The sequence below is a fragment of the Cajanus cajan genome, chromosome 5 (assembly GCF_000230855.2).
Source record: "Cajanus cajan strain Asha chromosome 5, NIPB_CcT2T_4, whole genome shotgun sequence".
In the NCBI taxonomy this organism is placed as follows: domain Eukaryota; kingdom Viridiplantae; phylum Streptophyta; class Magnoliopsida; order Fabales; family Fabaceae; genus Cajanus; species Cajanus cajan.
In genome coordinates, this window is record NC_138521.1 from 24,897,991 (window position 1) to 24,919,293 (window position 21,303).

The following is a 21,303-nucleotide window of genomic DNA, read 5'->3' on the forward strand; positions in this document are numbered from 1 at the left end:
GCTTATACACAAATAAGTAAATAAATCTTATATGAATTTAAGAAACATGTCTACAAGATAAACTAATATGATAATAGGGCGAATATTATAGGCTCTAATTGTAAACATATCAATAGGGGTATATATTAGCAGAAAGTATTTTTAGGTAAAAATGAAAATGTTTAAGCACAATCCTTAAATTAAAATAAAAGATTTAAATTAAAATATTATAAATAAGATTACAATTTAATATTATTATCGTAATTATCTCTATCATTATTATTATCACAATTACTATAATAATTATCGTTGCTACCATCATTACTAATGTCGTAGCTACTATTATTATTATTATTATCACTACCATCGTTATTGTTGCATCGTCACCCTCATTACTACTATCATCGTTGTTTTCATCGTCATCAACTATTTAAGATTTTATAGTTAAATTAAAAAAATTAATCAGAATATACTTATTATAAATATATTTGTTACTATAATTAAATATATTATATTTTTATAACTTGAAAATAAAATTAATAAAATTTAAGTGAAAAAATAAATATAACAAGGTCACAAGACATTTATCAACATAACGAAAACGTTTCTAAAAATTAAATATGCGTTGATAGTTAATAATTAGAAAGTTTGAATAAATTTGAGTAGTTATTGATGGTATGTGAAGTTTGAAAAATAAATTCAAGAAAAAATAAGTAAAATAAAAATAAAAAGTACTACATCCGTTCGTATATATAAAATTTACATAATTTATCAAGATTAAGAAAAGTAATTAATATAATTGAAAATAATAAATTTATCATATTTTTATAAAAAAAAATTTTCCAAAACTATCTTATATTATTTTGGTTAAAATATTTTTTTAATTCCTATATTTATACTTACTTTACATTTTTAGTCCCTTTAGTTTAAAATAGACATTTTTAATTTTTATATTTATCTCTTTCGATCCTTTTTAGTCTACCTAGTTTAAGATAGATCTTTTTAGTCTTTATATTTAGAGTTTTGTAATCTTTTTAATTTCTATCGTTATTTCTTCTTAATGGTGTGTGTTTTGTGTTGATATGATAAATGTATTCCATTTTGTGAAAATGAAAAAAAAAGTGTCTCAACAATGAGTTTTGTAAGTGAGAGTATAAAAAAGATACGAAGTGTCGAAAGATTTGATTTAGAATAATTCCAGAAAAAAAATCGACATTACACATATATAGTTTTTCTTATAAGTAAAATAATTAAATTAAGGGGAGTACAAGGGGTACCCCAACCCATTACAAAATACAAAGTCACCTAAACAAAATTCAATGTAGTTCATACAAAAGGTAATCACCAGATTGTAATGTTTACCACCATTACAAAACTAGGACCATAAAATGTCATTTAATAATCAAACAAGTTCAGTAATCAGAGAACCAAATACAAAACTAACACCATGGTGTGTACAGAATCAGAAAGAATCATTATTCCAGAAGTTAAGGCAAACACCAGGGGAAGAAAACTACGCTGAGAATGAGTAAAAAAATGACTTATCTTTGGTCTTAATCCAGTTCCAGCTACATAGTTTGATTAATTCCACTAAATCTGTAATTGTCACCACCTTGTCTTTAAAAATGACATCATTTCTAGCAAGCCACAGAGACTAAATTGTGGCTAACTAAACCACAGACCACCTCATCCTATCTCTACCACTGCATCTAGGAAATCCAATAAAATGAGAAAAATTTTCATGACAAGAATTGTGTAAAACTGTTGAAACACCAAACCAAGCAAAAATAGATAACCATACAGAATAGGCATAATAACATCCGAATATTAGGTGCGAAGTATTCTCCAAATCTTCACCACACCAAGCACATCCACTAGCAGAAATATTAAGAACCTTCTGCTTAATTAAGTTACATTTACTTGGTATCCTATTCAGCAAGGCTTTCTAAGCAAAACCTGATACTTTAGAAGGTACACAACTAGACCATATATAGTTGAATTAATACCTTTGTCATGTCAATAAGAAAAACAACGTTACAAAAAAAAAAATAATGACATTAACTAAAACATAAAAACCTGCAAATATAGAAATTAAAAAGATCTAGCTTAAGTTACATATCAAAATTAAAAAGGATTGAAAAAGATAAGTATAAGACTAAAAAAATCTATTTTAAACTATATGGACTAAAAAGTAAATTAAGTGAAATTATAGAGAATAAAAAAGTATTTTAACCTATTATTTTTCTTTCTTAATTAATATTTTTTTTAACTATTTAGAGTTTATGTCATACACTATCTTTTTCTCCTAATTAATATTATTCTTTTCTAAGCAATTAGAATATATGCCTTTTAAATAGTCTATAACTAATACATTTCATCAAATTAAATAAATATAATATAAAAATAATTAAATCATGAAACAATATAAATAAATTTTTATATAAAAAATAGATAATTATTTTAAATTGAGACTTATAAATAAGATGAGAAGTAATATAAGTGAAAAAATGTTTTATAAGTTAAAAGATAAAATAGTGAATAAAATGCACAAAAAATAGATATATAATCAAAGAATTAGATATAAGTGATTAATACGCTAAATTTAAAGTTGTATCATTTGAACAATAATAATTTTTACTCAAATTTTATTTATCTTTCAACCAAACTAAATTATTGTAAAGTAAAATTTTAGAATATTAATTTATTTATTTTTTTTAAAAAAAGACATACATTCAACCTTCCTTAATAGGATAAATTGATATTTTACAATGTTCGAATTCTCCCTTGTGTATGTAATCGCAGCGAGAAAATTAGTCACTGTTATTGACGGTGGATACTCCTGAAAAAAAAATTTGATATTTTACAAAATTTCGCACATTTTGTAAATTTCTTGGCAAAAGAAAGAAGGATGAAGGGGTTCCCATGGCGAGCAAGTCTACGGAGTTGGTCAAGTACGTTAGGGTCAGCAACGCACTATTGATCCTTCCCTGGTTTTTCCCATTTCAAACAATTGCACTCCCCAATCCTTCAATATAACAACCCCTCTCCGCTACCCCTTCCCACCCCAAACAAAATGTCCTTCCTCTCTTCCTCCACGCCAGACTCCAACCTCGCCACCGCCAAGGCGCTCCTCTCCGCCGCGGCCTCGCTGGCGGCCACCGCAATGGTCATCAGCTCCGTGGCCAGCGACCTCCTCCCCTCGGAGCTCACCTCCTACCTCACCGCCACCCTCCGCAGCGCCCTCTCCCGCTTCTCCTCGGAGGTAACCATGGTCATCGACGAGTTCGACGGCCTCGCCACCAACGCAATCTACTCCGCCGTGGAAACCTACCTCGGCACCAAAATCTCCCCCAACGCGCACCGCCTCAAGGTGACCAAACCCGAGTCCGACCAAACCTTCGTCCTCGCCATGGACCGCAACGAGTCCCTAACGGACGTCTTCAACGACGTGAAGCTTAACTGGCTCCTCGTCTGCCGTGAAGAAGATTCCAGAACGTTCCTCAACCCCCGCGACCTCAGCTCCACGTTGAAGTCCGAGGTCCGCTCCCTCGAGCTCACGTTCCACAGGAAGCACAAAGCCATGGTCCTGGAGACCTACCTCCCCTTCATCCTCGCCAAGGCCAAGGAAGTGAAGCAGAACACGAAGGCCTTGAAGATCTTCACCATGGACTACCAGAGCATGTTCGGGAACCCCAACGACGTGTGGCTGGGGGCCAACCTCGACCACCCCGCCACTTTTCACACGCTGGCCATGGAGACCGCCCTCAAGGACTTCGTCTTGAGGGATCTGGAGCGGTTCGTGCGGAGGAGGGACTATTATAGGACCGTGGGGAAGGCGTGGAAGAGGGGCTATTTGCTTTATGGGCCACCGGGAACCGGCAAGTCCAGTTTGATTGCTGCCATGGCTAATTATCTGCGCTTTGATGTTTATGACTTGGAGCTCACGGATTTGCAGTGTAACTCTGAGCTTAGGAGGTTGCTCATCACGATGGCGAATAGGTCCATTCTTGTTGTTGAGGACATCGATTGCACCGTTGAGTTCCGCGATCGCAGGACCGCCAGACCCACCACCGGGGATAGTGACAACGATAGACAGGTTCGTTTTCTTGTCTTTCTGATCTCTGATGATTCTGTGGTTTAGTGAGCTATGTGCCAAGCCAAAATACAATTATGTTGGTTCCTGTTCGCTATATTGTAATGGGGAGTGGAGATTTATTTACATAAAAAGAGGAGGAGGATAAAGTTATGCTGTGACATGTGGGAAAATTGAAAACCTTGGATAGATATTGTTTTAGAAACTCACGCTCCAAAAATGATAGTGGAGTTTATTTTATAATTATTAAGTCTATACATCTTTATCGAACCAACCACTTATGTATGCAGATTTTATGTTCTAGATGTCCCTTTCATGACATTCCTTGAAATCACATATGCAAATAACAATAAATATGAATTCAATCACTTTTAAGTTTTAACTTCTTTTATCTTTGCTGATGCTGACCTTAATCTATATTCAGGGTACTTAAAGACTAATAGGGTTTGTTAAATTCTAGAAATAGTTAACTTTTGTATTGATTGATATATGCTCTGTTTGAAGTGTTGGATTTATTCTCATAGGAAAGAGTAAATTTCACTCCAAACATTTGATTGACACTTGGTATTCTTCTGATGTTGGGGATTCCCCTAGTGTAGTTGGTGGAGATCTAAAATTTATTGATCTGTTCACTTTAAATACTTCTTTTACATATACATTATTCTCACCCTAATAATTTTTGGTACAACAGGTTACGTTATCGGGGTTGTTGAATTTCATTGACGGGTTATGGTCGAGTTGTGGGGATGAGAGGATTATAGTGTTCACAACAAACCATAAGGAGAAGCTTGACCCTGCGTTGCTGCGCCCTGGTCGCATGGATGTTCATATCCACATGTCCTATTGCACTCCATGTGGTTTTAGACAGCTTGCTTCCAATTACCTCAGAATTAAAGAACATTCTCTCTTCCCACAGATTGAGGAGCTACTTCAGGAAACCCAGGTCACTCCAGCTGAAGTGGCAGAGCAACTTCTGAAGAGCAGCAACATTGAAACTAGTCTTGAACAGCTTCTGCATTTTCTAAAAACGAAGAAAGAAAGTCACGAACTCGAGGCTAAAAAGAAAGAACGGGAGGAGAAAGATAAAGAGGAACTGCAGGGGAAGGAGCTTAATGATGGTGATAAAGGAGAAGAGCCTGTTAAAGAGAATTGTAACGACGAAAGAGAAGTACAACTGAGTTAAACATCACTTGTTGAAATTTTAGATTTGGTGGGGGTCAGAAAGATTAGTGCTAACATAAAATTCACCTTTTTGTTTGGTTTAGACTTTAGACTACCAAATCTGTATGGTTATCTATCTTTTAGAATCTTCCTGAGTTTCGAGGTATACATATTTTTCTTTTGCACTTTCTCTTTTGTTAACTCCCAAGAGAATACTGTAACGCAGTGGATGATAAAAGGAAGTCTTAGGAAATGGGTGTCATTGTCATAACCCGGCCACCACATTTGGTAAGAAAAGCAATAACTGCATCTGTTATATTTCCTAGGAGAATACTTCTCTATTTTGTATGTATACACATATGCTTACTTTCACATCTATATTTCTGTCTGTTTTTCTGCCTTTCACATCTTTATTTCAAATTTTTCTTCATTATCTCATATTACTACTTGTCATGTTTTACTTCCCTTCTTTTTCTTTTTATTCTCACTGTTGTATCCCAATCATTTTTCTTTCTCTGTTTTCTTATAACTAATTTTATACACTGATACAACACAATAATCTAAAAGACTGACAAATTCACATGATATGAAGCAATACAGATTAGGGTTAGTTCACATGCTTGAAACCAAATTTGACGGAGATTAGTTTTACGTAAGAAATTTCCTAGATTTTAGCACGATAAATAAAATAATGGTTTTTCTGGCTGTCCCCTTTCATTTGAAGTATTTTTAGATAACAATTAAATGAAAATATTTGTAGTATTAAATTCAATGTTTAGATTTTGATGTTTAAATAATAAAATCAAAACAAAACACTAAGTTTAACCCAACACCTGATTCATCAGCTTGCTACTTAATCCCAACATCTTTGTTAGCTGCACATTTGACAAACACTTGGCCATAATATTGACTGAACCTCTGCATTATCCTGAACTTATGATATTCCCTTTGAAATTATATATACGAAAAAGAATTAATTTCGCACGTATTAATAAATTTAATTAAATACATAATTTTCACGATTTTATATAATATATATATATATATATATATATATATTATATTTTTTAATTTTTTTAATCACATTATAGTGGATAATTGTCTCATTTATTACTTCGGGAGTATTTTTGAATTAAGAGTACTAAATAAAGTTGATTTAATTGAATTTTTTTTATATTTTAGTACAAAAAATTTAAGCAATTTTTTTTTTTATATATATAAGTCAAAGGAAGTATCATGATGCTTAATTTTGATATGTTTGTATGATCACCTCTAAATCATAAATTTTAACTATGAAAACACATCATCACAAAATAGTAGTTGATTCCTCTTCAATCTATTCGAATTAGTCCAAGTAACCAATTTTATATAAGTATTACGACTTTGATATATAAATATTTTAATCATTTTAGTTATTGTGTCATTGTAGCATGTTAACTTCTTTAAAATAAATCGTTAGTTCAAATGTATATTAAGTATGACTTGATTTGATTATGTTTGTCAATTTCTTAGAATAAAGAATACTATTCTTAAATTATGTGTAATTAAGTATTATTGTTAATTAGGACAACAATAATACATTGATATTATTGTGTGAGTTGACTACTAATGCATCATTAGTTATGAATATGAGATATTGTGTTAGGCATATAAATATAAATATTAGGAGTAATATTTATGTTAGATGGACCCGTTATGAAATGACTTCACAATGATGCACTATTAGATGTCAATATTTTTTTAATAATATTTGTAACATATATAATATGTAAATATTATTATCAATTAGGTGAGAATCAATGAGATTACACACAAAAAGTAAATAGAAAAGTAAGTCATTAAATTAAATGTGATTTAATTTAATGTTAATTAAATTGGATAAATTTTTTTGTGTTTATATTGTACAAACCCAAAAAAGAAACAAATTGTGATAAATAATAATCTATAAAAGAGGCATTGACTTAACTTTGTCAATTTCATAGAAATTGAGGTTTTGTTCCTTCTCACAAAATTACTCGTCCACCGTGTTGCTAGCACCAAATCCCACTTTAATGTTACTTATGTGGACTTGCAAACTTTATATTTTTCGTACTTAATGATTAAAAGATTATTTCTCCTTCATCTAAACAAAGATTATTTAATAAAAATTCTTAAAATACACTCCAAAATTAAAATCTTAAAATGCGATTTTTGATAACGAGTGACGTGAATAAAAGAAAGATTATTTCCCCTTCATTCTTAAAATACACTCCATAATAATTTTAAATTTAAAAATTAAAAATAATTTTTTAAAATTAAAAAAATTAAAAATATATTTAAGTCATATTTCTAATATATAGTATTCAATTATAAAATTTAAAATTGTAAATTACAATGAAGCCATTCCAAAGTGTATATGGTCATTCAAGTAAGGGTAGGGTCCATGGTTACTCCGGTCGGACGCCACCCATTCGTACTTAAGTTCAACTGGAATAGGGTGCTCCGATGCCAACTTGTAGTCAACGGAAATTGCAACAACTGTGGCTTCGATAACCACTGCGATTATGTAGTTTGCAGCGAAGGGGAAAGGGTGCAAAAACCGCCAGTGTAATTAGACTAAGAGGGAGAGGCTGCGGCGACAATTAACGGTGGCTTGTGGTGGCCAGAGGAAGAGGCGCGCTAGACACGACTGCCAGAGATACTATTACCTAACATACAAGAAAAAGAACATTCCAAAAAGAGGATAGTAAGTGATAACAAAAAGTAAGTTATGCAGTTTGAAGTTGAGGAATTTGTTTAGGATTAAAAAGCTAGATTTATAATTCAGAAGACTTCATTACATCTCACACACGACTTTTTTATTTTTTTTTTATTTTTTCATAAATAATGCACTCCAAGAATTATTTACCTAACTAACCTAAACCCATATCCCAAGCTTAGTTGAGAAATTCGGATAATTGATTTCTCAACGTGAGTTTTTTATTTATTTATTTTTCAAAGTTTAGTGAGAAATTAGTTATTCACTAACCGATTTTTTAATTGAGTTATTTTTTTTCTTCTATTTTTTTAATGTTTTTTGGTTTTTTAAATTAAAATAATTATTTTAATTTATTTTAAATTTTAGAAATTAAATATTGTTTTTGTTATTTAAATTTAATATTTTTAAGAATATACAATAGTATAATTAAATTTAAATTTTAAAAATTATATTTATTATTTAAATAAGAATAAAAAGAATATAAAATTAAGAAAGTAATTTAATAATTAATTTGTTATATTTGAAAATATGTATAATTTATTTAATATATTTATTTTTCATTAATAATTATACATAATTAAATTTGTTATTAAAAAATTATAATATTTTTTTTATTATATATTAAAATTGACATTACAAATAAAAAAATCTTGGTATGAAAAGGCAAATTAAAATTATAGAATATGATATTTGTGTAAGACACACAACAAAATCAACTGAAATTGAGATGTAGGTCGTGAAAAATCGTCCATTTAAGCTTGTTGACTTGAACTCCTTTGACGGTAAGGATATTTTTTTTCTTAGAGTGACCTACATTCTTGCATAGAGAACATCTTTGTGGTTGTCCTAGTTTAACCATATCCATTTCAATGCGTATTTAGGATGACTTCAGATGTCCTTTTTTATTTATGATATTTTTCAAATTTGGTATGATTTGCAGTTTGTCACACTCTGACTAGTAAGATTTGTTGGGCAGTTCACCAAATAATTCATTATACACATTATAAACATATTCTAATGTGTATAGCGAATTTATGTAAGATGTGTAATGATGGTGAATATGCTTACATGCAGCAAGAACATGTGAGCATGACATGTGTAACTTTTGAAATTTGTCACAGTAACACCACTGCTCATCTAGTCTAATTGTGAAAGATCCAATCGATCATCCTTTCCTTGGGTTAATAGTCTCTTACACTAGAAAATGTGTACTACGACAATCAAACTCGAGGACATGATGACTATTTGCCTTGGATTTTGTGTCTCTCACACTACAAGGAAAATACAAAATAGCGACCGAAATTAGCGACCGAATTTTATCGGTCGCTATTTAGCGACCGATCAAAATAGTGACCAATTTAGCGACCGAAATTTATCAGTCGCTGTTTAGCGACCGATTTAGTGACTGAAATTTTTCAGTCGCTGTTTTGCGACCGAATTAGCGACGGATTAGAGTGGTAGCGAGAAAATCGGTCGCTAATTCGGTCGCTGTTTACTTGTGTTTCATGAAAATATAGTTTGCGACGGAATTAGCGACCAATTTTGAAAATAATTATCAAACAATTGCGACCAATTAAATTTCGGTAGCTAAATTTTTTTTATTAAATTTTGAACCAATGTGACTTTCCCGCATTTTTTAACTAAAATTACAAAGCCAGGATTCGATCCCTGGTTGTGGGGGTTATGAGCCAACAGCCATACCATTATACCAACTTGATTTCTTAGTATTCTTGGGAAAGTAATATATATATAATACAGAAGCTTATAATTTTTATTATCTTATAATTGAATATTGGATTTCTTTTGATTATAAAACATAGTAAATAAAATATAAAATCTGTATCAGTTTCTTTGATAAAAATATTTAATTAATTTTAATATATAATAAATTTAATATCAAAATATTTATCTGGATTTGAGTTATAATTATTATAATATTTTTGATTTAATATTAGATATCTTTTGATTATAAAATATAATAAATAAAATCTAAAATCTGTAGCAATATCTTTATACAAATATTTAATATCAAAATATTTATTATAATTTTAATTATGATTTTTATAATCTTTTGATTTAATACTGGATTTCTTTTGATTATAATATTTTAATGTGTTTTATTTGAAATACCAGTTAAAATATTTTATTATCTTTTTATTTTAATTTATTATAAAATAATTAGAATATTTAATTTAGTATTATTAAAAAATAACCATTATAAGATTTAATTTATTTAATTTCATTATTTATTCTAATAGTTTTAGTCATTGTATTGATAAAAAAAAATATTGTTAATTAAAATTATTTAAAAATTTTAGTTAATTTATTATCATTCACTTACTTTATTAAAAAGTGATAAAATATAATTTATTTTCAATTAATTTAATAAAATAAAAACTTTAAAATATATATTTAAAATCTGTAACAATTTCTTAAATATAAATATTGAATTAATTTTAATATATACTAAATTTAATATTAGAAAATTTATTATGATTTTAGTTATATTTTTTATTATCTTTTAATTTAATATTGGATTTCTTTTAATTATAAAATATAGTAAATAAAATATAAAATCTGTATCAGTTTCTTTGATAAAAATATTTAATTAATTTTAATATATAATAAATTTAATATTAAATTATTTATTATGATTTGAGTTATAATTATTATAATCTTTTGAATTAATATTAGATATCTTTTGATTATAAAACATAATAAATAAAATCTAAAATCTGTAATAATTTCTTTGATACAAATATTTAATATCAGAATATTTATTATAATTTTAGTTATGATTTTTATACTCTTTTGATTTAATATTGGATTTCTTTTGATTATAATATTTTAATGTATTTAATACTTTTGATTTCTTTTGATTTGAATTATAATTTTTATAATATTTTGATTTATTATGATTTAATTTTTATAATTTAACAATCCAACCCTTAAAAATAATGTTTATTTTTAAGATAAATATTATTTAATTATTTATAAACTTTATTTATTAACATAAATAAACTTTATTTATTAACATAATTATTTAATTATGTTAATAAGATATGAAACTAATTAAAAATTTGATAATAAATTAATATGATTATCCAACACAAGTGAAATTTAAAACAATTTCTTTATTTTAATCTAATTCAATAATAACATGTTTGATTTAAATTAAATTTTAAAAAATTATTTATTTATTTATTTTAAATAAATTTAGCACAAATTAAAAATAAAAAAAAATGCTCAGAAATTTTTATAACTTAGTAATGTGAAACCTTTCTCCTTCTCCTTCTCATAAGGAACCTTCTAACTCTTGCCCTAGAAGACCCTTCCTCCATCTCCGTTGATATCTTCTCTGTTCCAACACTCCCCCGCCGGCCACCACGCCTCCTTCTCATAAATTTTAAATAAAGCCCGTAACAAACAACTTCCTTGAAATCCAAATGAATGGAATTGTAGTCTGAGTGTTTGACTTTTTTTTAGTATTGTAATCTATAATTTGTGATTCTGATTAGTGCTAAAATTAACTAAAATTTATGATTTTGAATAATTAACTGAAATCCAATTAATTTTATAATTCTAAGAAGGGTTTAAATATATCAGTTGTGGATTTTTGTTGTCTTAAATTATTTGCTGAATTTTTTCCTGTAAAATAACAATTATTTGCTGAATTAAAATCAAAGAATATGTTGTCTTGAAATTTTTGTTGAAATAATATTTTTTATTTTTTTAGGAGAAATATAAGGAGCGTCTAATTGAAGTCAAACAACAAGCTACACAGGATGACACAGAGGGCACTGCTTCTACTTGTATTAGTGATAATGAAGTTTATTTGCAGGTGGTTAAAAAAAATCCGAAGGGGAACTTGTACGGGCTTGCTAGATTGATCGATGATTTTATTCGCTCAACACTTCCACAATCTTCTAAGTCACAGCCATCACCAGTCACTGCAGGGGTGATTGAAGAAATGCAAAATAGGATAATTAAATTAAATGCTGAGCTTGCTGCAAAGGAAGCAAAGGAAAAAGCATTAGAAGAGCATATACGACAGCATGATGAGCAGATGCAGTATATACTACGCCATCTCAACATTGACCCTTTAAGGCCAACCCCTCCTGCACCGAGTACTACCCCAGATGATCCTGACCATGCTGTTGATGATGCTCTTGATGACATAGCAGAAGACCCTTAATTAAGCTTCTTTATTTTACTTGTTTTAGGATATTTTATTGTATTTGACTATTACTATGTTCAAGTTTAAACGTTTTATGTTATTATTGTGTTTTTAGCATACTATATTGACATACTTATATTTTATTTAGTTTTCACTATAATATAAATCTTCTTCGATAAGATTTTGTCTTTTAGTACATTCTAGTTTATTATTATAAATTGTGTAATAAATATATTGTTAATTTCATATTCGTTAACAGGTATAAATTTATAATTAAAAAAGAATTTCAAAATACTGGTATATTTTAGCGACCGAAATAGTGACCGAAATTATTTGTAGCTAATTCAAGTTATTAGCGACTGAAATAGTGACCAAAATAATTGGTAGCTATTTCAAATTTTTAGCGACCGAAATAGCGAATGATTTTATCCGTATCTATTTTAGGTTTTTAGCGACCGAAATAGAGACCGCTTTTATCGATACCTATTTCAGTTTTTTTAGCGACCGATTTTATCCGTACCTATTTCAGTTTTTTAGCGACCGATTTAGCGACTGATTTATAAAATGTTTTTATTAAATAAATACAAAAATTAGCGACGGAAATTGCTACCAAAAAATTTGGTCGCAAAATTGGTCTCCAGAAGTTAGGAGACCAAAATTTTAGCGACGAATTTTTATTGGCTAGCGACTGATTTTTCGGTCGCTAAATTGCGACGGAAAAAATTTCGGTCGCTATTTGAAATAGCGACCAGGGTTTTAGCGACGGATTTTTCGGTCGCTATTTCGGTCGCTGAATGAAATAGCGACTGAATTTACCTAAATAGCGACCGATTTTGGTGGTCGCTAAAACTTGATTTGTTTGTAGTGTCATGGCCCTATTTATTATTTCTGTATAAACTTGGCCAACTTTGAGTTTAACATCGACTTCCTTCCCTCTCTAGATAAATAATGAATTACATCTCTTATAAGTCGATATGATAATTGCAGATATTGGCAAATTTCTTATTTTCCTTCAGTTTCTAGTTCGCTTCTCAATATATTAAAGTAGTAATTGAACCTAGGCTTAGTCATTCCATAAGTTGCAAATTTTGAAGAGCAATAAATCATCAATTTATTATTGTTGAAATATAGTAAAAAAAATACGAACAAATATTTAATTAATGATAAAAAAGAAATAAAAAAGAACTACATACCCATGTTGATGATTAATTTTTTTATTTCTGCATTCCTGAAATGCCTCATGAAGTTTTGGGCAATGTGGCAAATGCAAAACACATGCACTGAGTTCTCTCGTGTCTAACCACTATCTTGTCTATAGTAGGCATTTTTTATAGACGAGTGCTTGTCAGAGATTAAGAAAATGCCATCTTGAGGGAAAACATGTCTTTTTAGATAATGTAAAAAGAAATACCATGCATATACTATTTCACCGTCAACAATGACAAAGGCAATTGGAAATATTTTGTTGTTGTCATCTTATGCCACGGCCACAAGGAGAGTTCCTTTGTATTTTCCATACAAGAATGTGCCATCAACTTGAATAATGGACTTGTAGTATTTCAACCCATTGATACAAAGTTTAAATGTCCAAAATACTCGATGGAATTGAACATAATCAGGAACCATTTGACCTTGTTGGTTGTATAGTGATCTTGTTTGCTTTTCAACAACAAATCCATTAAGAAAAATTTTCATGGCATTCAGCAACTTGGGTAAATCATGGTATGATTGTTCCCAACTTGGTATTCATATGTTAGCCTACAAACTTGTCATTTTTGGCTTCTATTTATGAAAACTGCTCTACATCTCCAACCACATTCATCGTTAACACATCGTGCAACAATTAATGTTGGAGACAATTTCTCGATCCTGTAATATAGACCTTTTTTGACATGGTACACATTTAAAACGTTTTTGACTTTTTTTTTGTTTCGAAAGTCATGCCCTGAAAGAGGGTGTCAAGAGTGTATTTGAGGTCAACATGGTCAAGTGCATGTCTATACTTAAGGTCGGTGAAATCTTTTTGTAGATCAACATTGTGCATGTGTGTTGGAAAATTAAATGTGGCTGAAGATGTGCCTACGTATTAAGGTTGTTGTTGAAGAAGATGTTGTTCATCTTATTCATCCTCTTGTTGGAGTCTTGCATCATCTTCGTCCTCACTAAAAAGACTGACTTCTTCTTCTAGAACTCCAATCTCAAGTAGGCTACCACCGACTTCTTCTTTTGGAACTCCATACTCAAATAGGCCGCCAATGCCTTGTTGTTCTTCCAGGACTCCAAATGCAAGGAGGTTGGTAAAGTATCCATGTGGTAATTGCTCATTTAGGTATGGTGAGTCATAGTTTCTTTGAAAAGGGGTAGAAAACAGGTGGGTGAAAGAACTTGCGTGTGGATGAAAATGTTGTTGTATTGATTGTTGGGAATAATCTAACGAAGGTTGGTTTTCAAAGTAAGGTGGAGGACTATTATTTGTGTGATATTTGCATACAGTTCAACACAAGTAAGAAGTTTATGGCTACGAATCATTTGCATGCCACAAATGTCTTCATTGACGATAAGTTTGACAGCTCGGTAATGAAGCATTCCTCCGCCTACCACTTGTGGATATCAGAAGTAAAGTTGATCAATTGAACAATGTTGTGGTAACTTGATTCTTCTTTGGATTTGGTTTTTCAACGCATCAAGTGTGATACATGGATTAACCAACGCAAAAATTGGGTTAGAGGATACAAAAGTGTCCCCTTCATTTGTTTGAGTGATCTCACCATTGTAGAAGACCAACACACAGAAAGAAGAGGAAGTCATTGTAATAGATAAAGGGTTTGTATATCTAGATTTGAAAACAAGAATACTTGGCTTAATTGCACTCTGGATTTGAAACCAAGAATGGTCTCATTTAAATAAAAGGAGATAGGGTTCAATCATTTTCACGAAATAATGACACTCATGACTAAAGGCATTGGATTCTTGATGCGTGCAAATCAATGACACTCTGAATCAATGACAATCTAAATCAATGACACTCATGACTGTAGACCCCTAAAATTGTCCGGGTCGGAAATAAGACTCGAAGACTCTCGAAGACCAAAGGAAAGTCAGCCGGAAGGACTCCTGGAAGACCCTGGAAGACCCTAGGATGATTATTCGTAGGTTTAGAGGTCTTAGAGTAGCAAAAAATAAGAAAGTGGAGGGAATGAAGCCCAATACGGCCTCCCAAAAGTTCAGTACGGCCGTATTGAACATTTTAAACTACAATACGGCCGCACTGAACTCAATACGGCCGTATTGAAGTTTCTGAACTTCAATACGGCTGCACTGAACTCAATACGGCTGCACTGAACTTCAATACGGCTGCACTGAACTCAATACGGCCGTATTGAGGTTTTTTGAACTTCAATACGGCCGTACTGAATTCAATACGGCCGTATTGTAGTTCAAAACTTCAATACGGACCGTATTGACCCCCAGAGGCCGTATTGCGCCTCATCCCGATAAATATGACGTCAATTGGACGTCATTCCACACTTTCACACGGAGTTTTAACCCTCTTCTTGAGTATTCTGGGTTTTTTTGAGCAGTGCTCTGCCTAGAAATCACTCGGAGAGTTGATCCGACAAAGTTCTCGAGTTCTGAGCTTTTTGCTTGAGTCTCGAACTGAGTCGAAGGGAAATCCTCCGGATTTCCATAGTTAAAATTTTCTAGGAGGGAGTGAGCGGGCTTGTAGAGCGAGGGAACGCCAAAAAGCTTCCCAGTTTTACTTGAATATAAAAGCACGCTTCAAAGGTTTCTTCTTAAGTCCTTCCTTTTACTGCTTTCTGTGTGTATATTTAACTGTCATCATGTAGATAGTTAAGTTATAATTGTTTAGAATAAATAGGGGTAATTTAGTAATTTCGCACTATTATTTTTAGAAATAATCTGTCATAGGGAACCCGAAAGGGGCGCTGTGGGGTGCTAACACCTTCCCCACGCGTAACCGACTCCCTTACCCGACTCTGGTTGTCATGGCCGAAGTCGATTTTTGAATCGATTGCCTTAAACTTCTTTTTCCAATGTTTTGAGTAAAACATTGGTGGCGACTCCATGAACCCTTCCTTTTTATGAAAACCGCTAATCCATGGAGGGTCCCGCTTGGGATTAACATGGATTGGTGAGCCTTTTAATAAAATTGCTCGTTTGACAAGGTCTCAGTTTGAGAATAAGTCATTCTAGCAATCCATATTTTTAAACAAATAAAAGAGTCCAACCATCCTTCACGAATGCCGAAAGCCCGTTTCGGGCCGGTGGCGACAGATGGCGACTCCACTGGGGAAGCCTCGAGAGTCAGTCCCATTTAGTGACAGATTATTTTTAACAAATAATAGTTAAAATTACTTCATTACCCCTTGCTTGTATGATAACATACTTTATTTATTTGGCTTTAAATAACTGTTGTTTGTTTAATTTTCCGCAATTGTTTGAAATACAAACTGCACACGAACCTTTGCACACAACAGTTCCCTCTATACCCGAGGGCATGAGTGGTAAGCCATAGGGAGTGGATGTTAGTACGACCGGTTGTCGAATGGGTCTATAGGTGCCCGTAGACCGTTGTCGGAAAGCATCACTCAAGGTGATAACCATGAACTCGAGTCCGACAGTGCGTTGGAGCTTTCCATCGGCTTACGACGAGAGGAATTGGGTCCCTATAATGGGGGCACCTTGGGGGCCTCAGACCGGTGAGAACAGTTAGATCCACCTTGAATATGCACTTTTCTGCAGGATACCCCTACCTCGTGATTCGCTCGTGACTGTTCGTGGATGAGTGAATTGTTTGTGCATTGATTATGTGAAATTGTTTGAGCATACATTGCATTTCTTTAAACATACAACATTCCTTTTTAAAATAAGAATAAATAGGAATAAGAATCTTCCGTTACATGGTGTTAACATCTACCTTCATCACATTCATATAGGTAGTTTCCCTTTTCACCCAAAAAATACCCAAAAGAAAAATAAAGAAAAATGATATTTACCCCAAACCAAGCAATATCATGCATCATCTTAGGGACATCCTAAAAACATGATAATGCTTAGTTGAATAAACACAATGCATGCATATTCAACGTCATCATCTCATATCATGCATTCTTATCAAAGATCATGGAGGGATCTAGGTTTACATTTCATACATCCCTCCTAGTAAATCATTAATAAACATTAATAAAAAGAAATAATTAATCGATGCGTATGTTCAAAGAATGGATCGCACGCCGTTCGTTATCAAGTGTAAGCCAACAACCGTGCCAAGCGAACACACGTCAACTCCGTTGTTGGTAATCAAGACGAACAAAGGGGAAGGTCCAACACCGTTAAGGATCACTACTCCAAGACCTTTTCCCTACAAATCAAATAAGGCTGTGCCATGGATATACGACATCCATTCTTCTGCCGACAGCGATATCTCTAACATCGCTGGACTTGGGGGCATAACTAGGAGTGGCAGGATCTACACTCCCGAAGATCTTCATGATAAAGCTCCCAAGAATAAAGGGAAAGAAAAAGAAGAGAAAACCGAGGAAAACAAAGAATCCGAGGAGGAGACAGATAAGCTGTTAAAATATATCCGACAGAGCGAGTACTCCATCGTGGATCAACTTCATAAGACGCCAGCAAAGATTACTCTGTTGTCGTTGATCCTATGCTCCGAACCGCATCGACAAGCTCTGTTGAAAGTCTTGAACGAGGCATACGTGTCGCACACTATCTCCCAAGACAAGTTTGAGGGGATTGTTAGTCACATCACGGCTAATGATCACCTCACTTTCATCGATGAAGAAATCCCCGCTGAGGGACCGAACCACAACAAGCCCTTGCACATCTCTGTAAAGTGCAAGGAGTATCACATTGCTAAAGTCTTGGTAGACAATGGATCTTCCTTGAATGTGATGCCAAAAAGAACGCTCGAGCAAGTGGCAATCAAGGGAATCCAAATGCGCCCAAGCAATATGATCGTTCGAGCTTTCGACGGTTCTAAAAGAGAAGTGGTGGGAGAAGTCAATCTCCCAATCCAAATTGGACCCACCATCTTCAACGTCGAATTTCAAGTGATGGACATTTCTCCCGCATATAGCTGTCTCCTCGGCCGACCTTGGATTCATGATGCGAAAGCTGTTCCCTCTACGCTCCACCAGAAAGTCAAGTTCATAGTGGGTGACAAACTGGTGACCGTACAAGCTGAAGATGACATACTCATCAGCAAGCCATCCACCATACCTTATGTGGATGCAGCAGAGGAAGCTTTGGAAACCGCCTTCCAAGCATTGGAAATTGCCAATGTTGAGACGTTTCCCCGAGAAATGAAGAAGGTAGCCCATATGCTCACTAAGAACGGATACTTGCCAGGACAAGGATTAGGCAAGGACTCCCAAGGAATCCCCGAGCTACCCATTATCAAGGATAATCCGGGGAAACAAGGGTTAGGATACAACCCTAATAAAGATCAAAGGACGAAGAAGAACCAAGATCCTTCTCGACGTTCTTTAAGCCAGATCTTTAGGAAGGCCGGTTCACAAGCGTCAAGGCCGGTCGTCGTCATCAAGTGCTCTTCTCCTTCCGATAGAGATGTATAGGCCTGATGACTATTAGAGATTACTCCTCGGGGACAGCCCGACCCCCGAGCCTCGATAGGGCACATGTTTTCCACTATGATTATAATAAAATCATTCATCATTATTTCTTATTGCTTCTTTTCTTGCTTGCAATAAAATTCTAAACCACATTATTTAACCCTGTTTGAATGAACATAAGTGAGGTTAAAATCGTCTTAATAATCAATAAACCCACATCATTTTGTGTGGAAGTGTGCACGACAACTTGGAGCACCTTTCCTTGGCCTCGACAAGTGCCATCATGGATAAAAATAAATCCTTTAAAATAAAAGAAGCTCGGCAGGAAACCCAAAAAGGGGGCTGCGCAAAAATAAGAGCAAAAGACCCGCTAGGAATCCCACAAAAGGGTGACCTAGGCAAAAATTAGGGTTACAAAATAATGAACAAAAACAAAAGCCCGCTAAAACTCCACAAATGGGTGTTTTAGGCAAAAGTTAGGGCAATCGAAAAACAGAATAAATCCATGATGGTACCACCAACTGAATTCAACAAAGGGGCTCAAGAAAAGCTATCCAAGTTGTCAAATCACAAACGTTAATAACCAAGACGTGCTTAACTTCATAAGTGTTTAATCAAACAAGCCTAAACACTTAAGCCTACCATTGGCCAAGCCATTCTTACAAAATCCATTTTTCAAAAAATAAATAATCCCCTCTAAAACACAAACTTTCGAAAAGAATATACCTTTCCTTTCTTTTCTCCCTTGTCCCAAACGATTTTAGGATAATCTAGTGGAAACATGGAGATATAGTGGTCAATAGGAGGGTTGACATATCTTTTAAAGGAAGGGAAGGATCATTTGGTTGATGACACCAAATCTCAATATAACACGCATCATTCCTCGGTTACAGAAATCGGCAGCGCACAGCCCGTCTAGAGGAATGGCAAAAATCCAAACAGAAAAAAAACGCATCGGTTAATTCTTTTGAAAAATGAATCAAATAGAATTAGGTGCATCATACTGCATACATGCATACAGATGATAGGTGTACTAGAAGATCACTTATTCTATGTTTATCTTAAAAAAAAAAAATAAAAAAAATAAAAAAAATAAAAAAAATTTCAATACGCTCGTATTGGTCCCAATACGGCCGTATTAAGACGACCGTTGAAGCAACCTTTCAGCTTCAATACGGGCGTATTAAATCCAATACACCCGTATTGACCTCCAATACGCCCGTATTGAATTCAATACGGACCGTATTGGTTGCCAAAATTGCCCAATAACGGCTACACCAATACGGCCGTATTGAATCAATACGGGACGTATTGGCGAAAATTTGTCTATAAATAAGCGTTTTCCTTCTCATTTTTGCATTCCAATCTTCATTCCTCTGCATCCTGCTTGTGAGTGAACCCCAAGAAGAAACCTCAGAAATGGCAGAATCATCTAGAAAGAGGCAGAGGGCCCCAGCTCGACGTGAGATGACAGACAGACATCAGGAACGGCTGCAGCTCATAGAGTCATTCACCTTCGAGCCGTCGAGGGCGCTCGACTTCGACATTCTCCGTACAGTGGGCTTGGAGGATGAAGTCCGAGGCTACTTCGACAGTATAGGATGGGGATTCCTCCTTGATCCCCCTTCTCACCTGTACTTGACGGCGACGAAGGAGTTTCTGGCCACTGTCGGCGTTACTGAGTCGACAAACAGTTTTGGGGAGGCTGTCTGCTCAGTTGACTTCTGGATGAACCAGGGGTACCGCTCACTGACGTTGGACGAGTTCAACGTCCAGGCAGGATTTTTCAGCAGGACTGATCAGCTGGCATATCGAGATGCTATATGCGAGTGGCCTGATTAGTGGACCCTGGTCGACATGTGGAGAGCGATCACAGGCCACGAAGACTATCATGCCGGGGTGAAGGGCACCCGGCTCCCGACCGCTCTTCGGATCTGTCACAAGATCCTCACCAGCACCATCCATGGCAGGTGGAAGAGCCCCGAGTCGGTGACACGGCCGGATTTATTAGCATTATACTGCATGGCCACCAGTCGGAGGGCCAACCCCGGATACTTCTTCCTCGAGCACGTTAAGAACTTGGGGGCACGAGAGGGAGGATCTAGGCAGGGATACATCCTGGTTGCCCCACTCCTCTCACGGCTTGCGGAGACTTGGGGATGCCCAGACGGCGTAGAGCTAGGGCCATTGGCACCAAAGCCAATTAATGCCTCCACTTTGATCAGTATGAAGATCATAGCAAGGTCAGGAGGGAGGTATGTACGAGCGGACGGCCCCGATGCCTTCGCCGAGCTCTTCAATGACGTTGATCTTCAGGGCGACGGCAGCCCACAGCCAGAGGCCGGCACCTCACAGTCGGATAGGGCCTACTTTGATGCCCGCTTTGACGCTTTACAGCAAAGCATCGATACTCAATTCGATGCTTTTCAGCACAATATCGGCGCATGGCAGCAGAGCACCGATGCTCGACTGGACACTTTGGTGCAGGGGTTCGACAACCTCTCGGTCTGGATGCACCGCCAGTTCCCCGCTCCTCCACAGGACC

At 34.2% G+C, this 21,303-nt stretch overlaps 1 protein-coding gene across 1 annotated transcript; it reads left to right on the forward strand.

The window, feature by feature from the left end:
- The first annotated feature begins 2,859 nt into the window (after nucleotides 1-2,859).
- LOC109792810 (AAA-ATPase At3g50940) lies at nucleotides 2,860-5,638 on the forward strand. Its single transcript, XM_020352250.3, has 2 exons — nucleotides 2,860-4,075; nucleotides 4,764-5,638. Exons 1-2 carry the CDS (start codon nucleotides 3,053-3,055, stop codon nucleotides 5,253-5,255), a joined length of 1,515 nt encoding a protein of 504 aa, XP_020207839.1. The 5' UTR covers nucleotides 2,860-3,052; the 3' UTR covers nucleotides 5,256-5,638.
- Nucleotides 5,639-21,303: the final 15,665 nt, after the last annotated feature.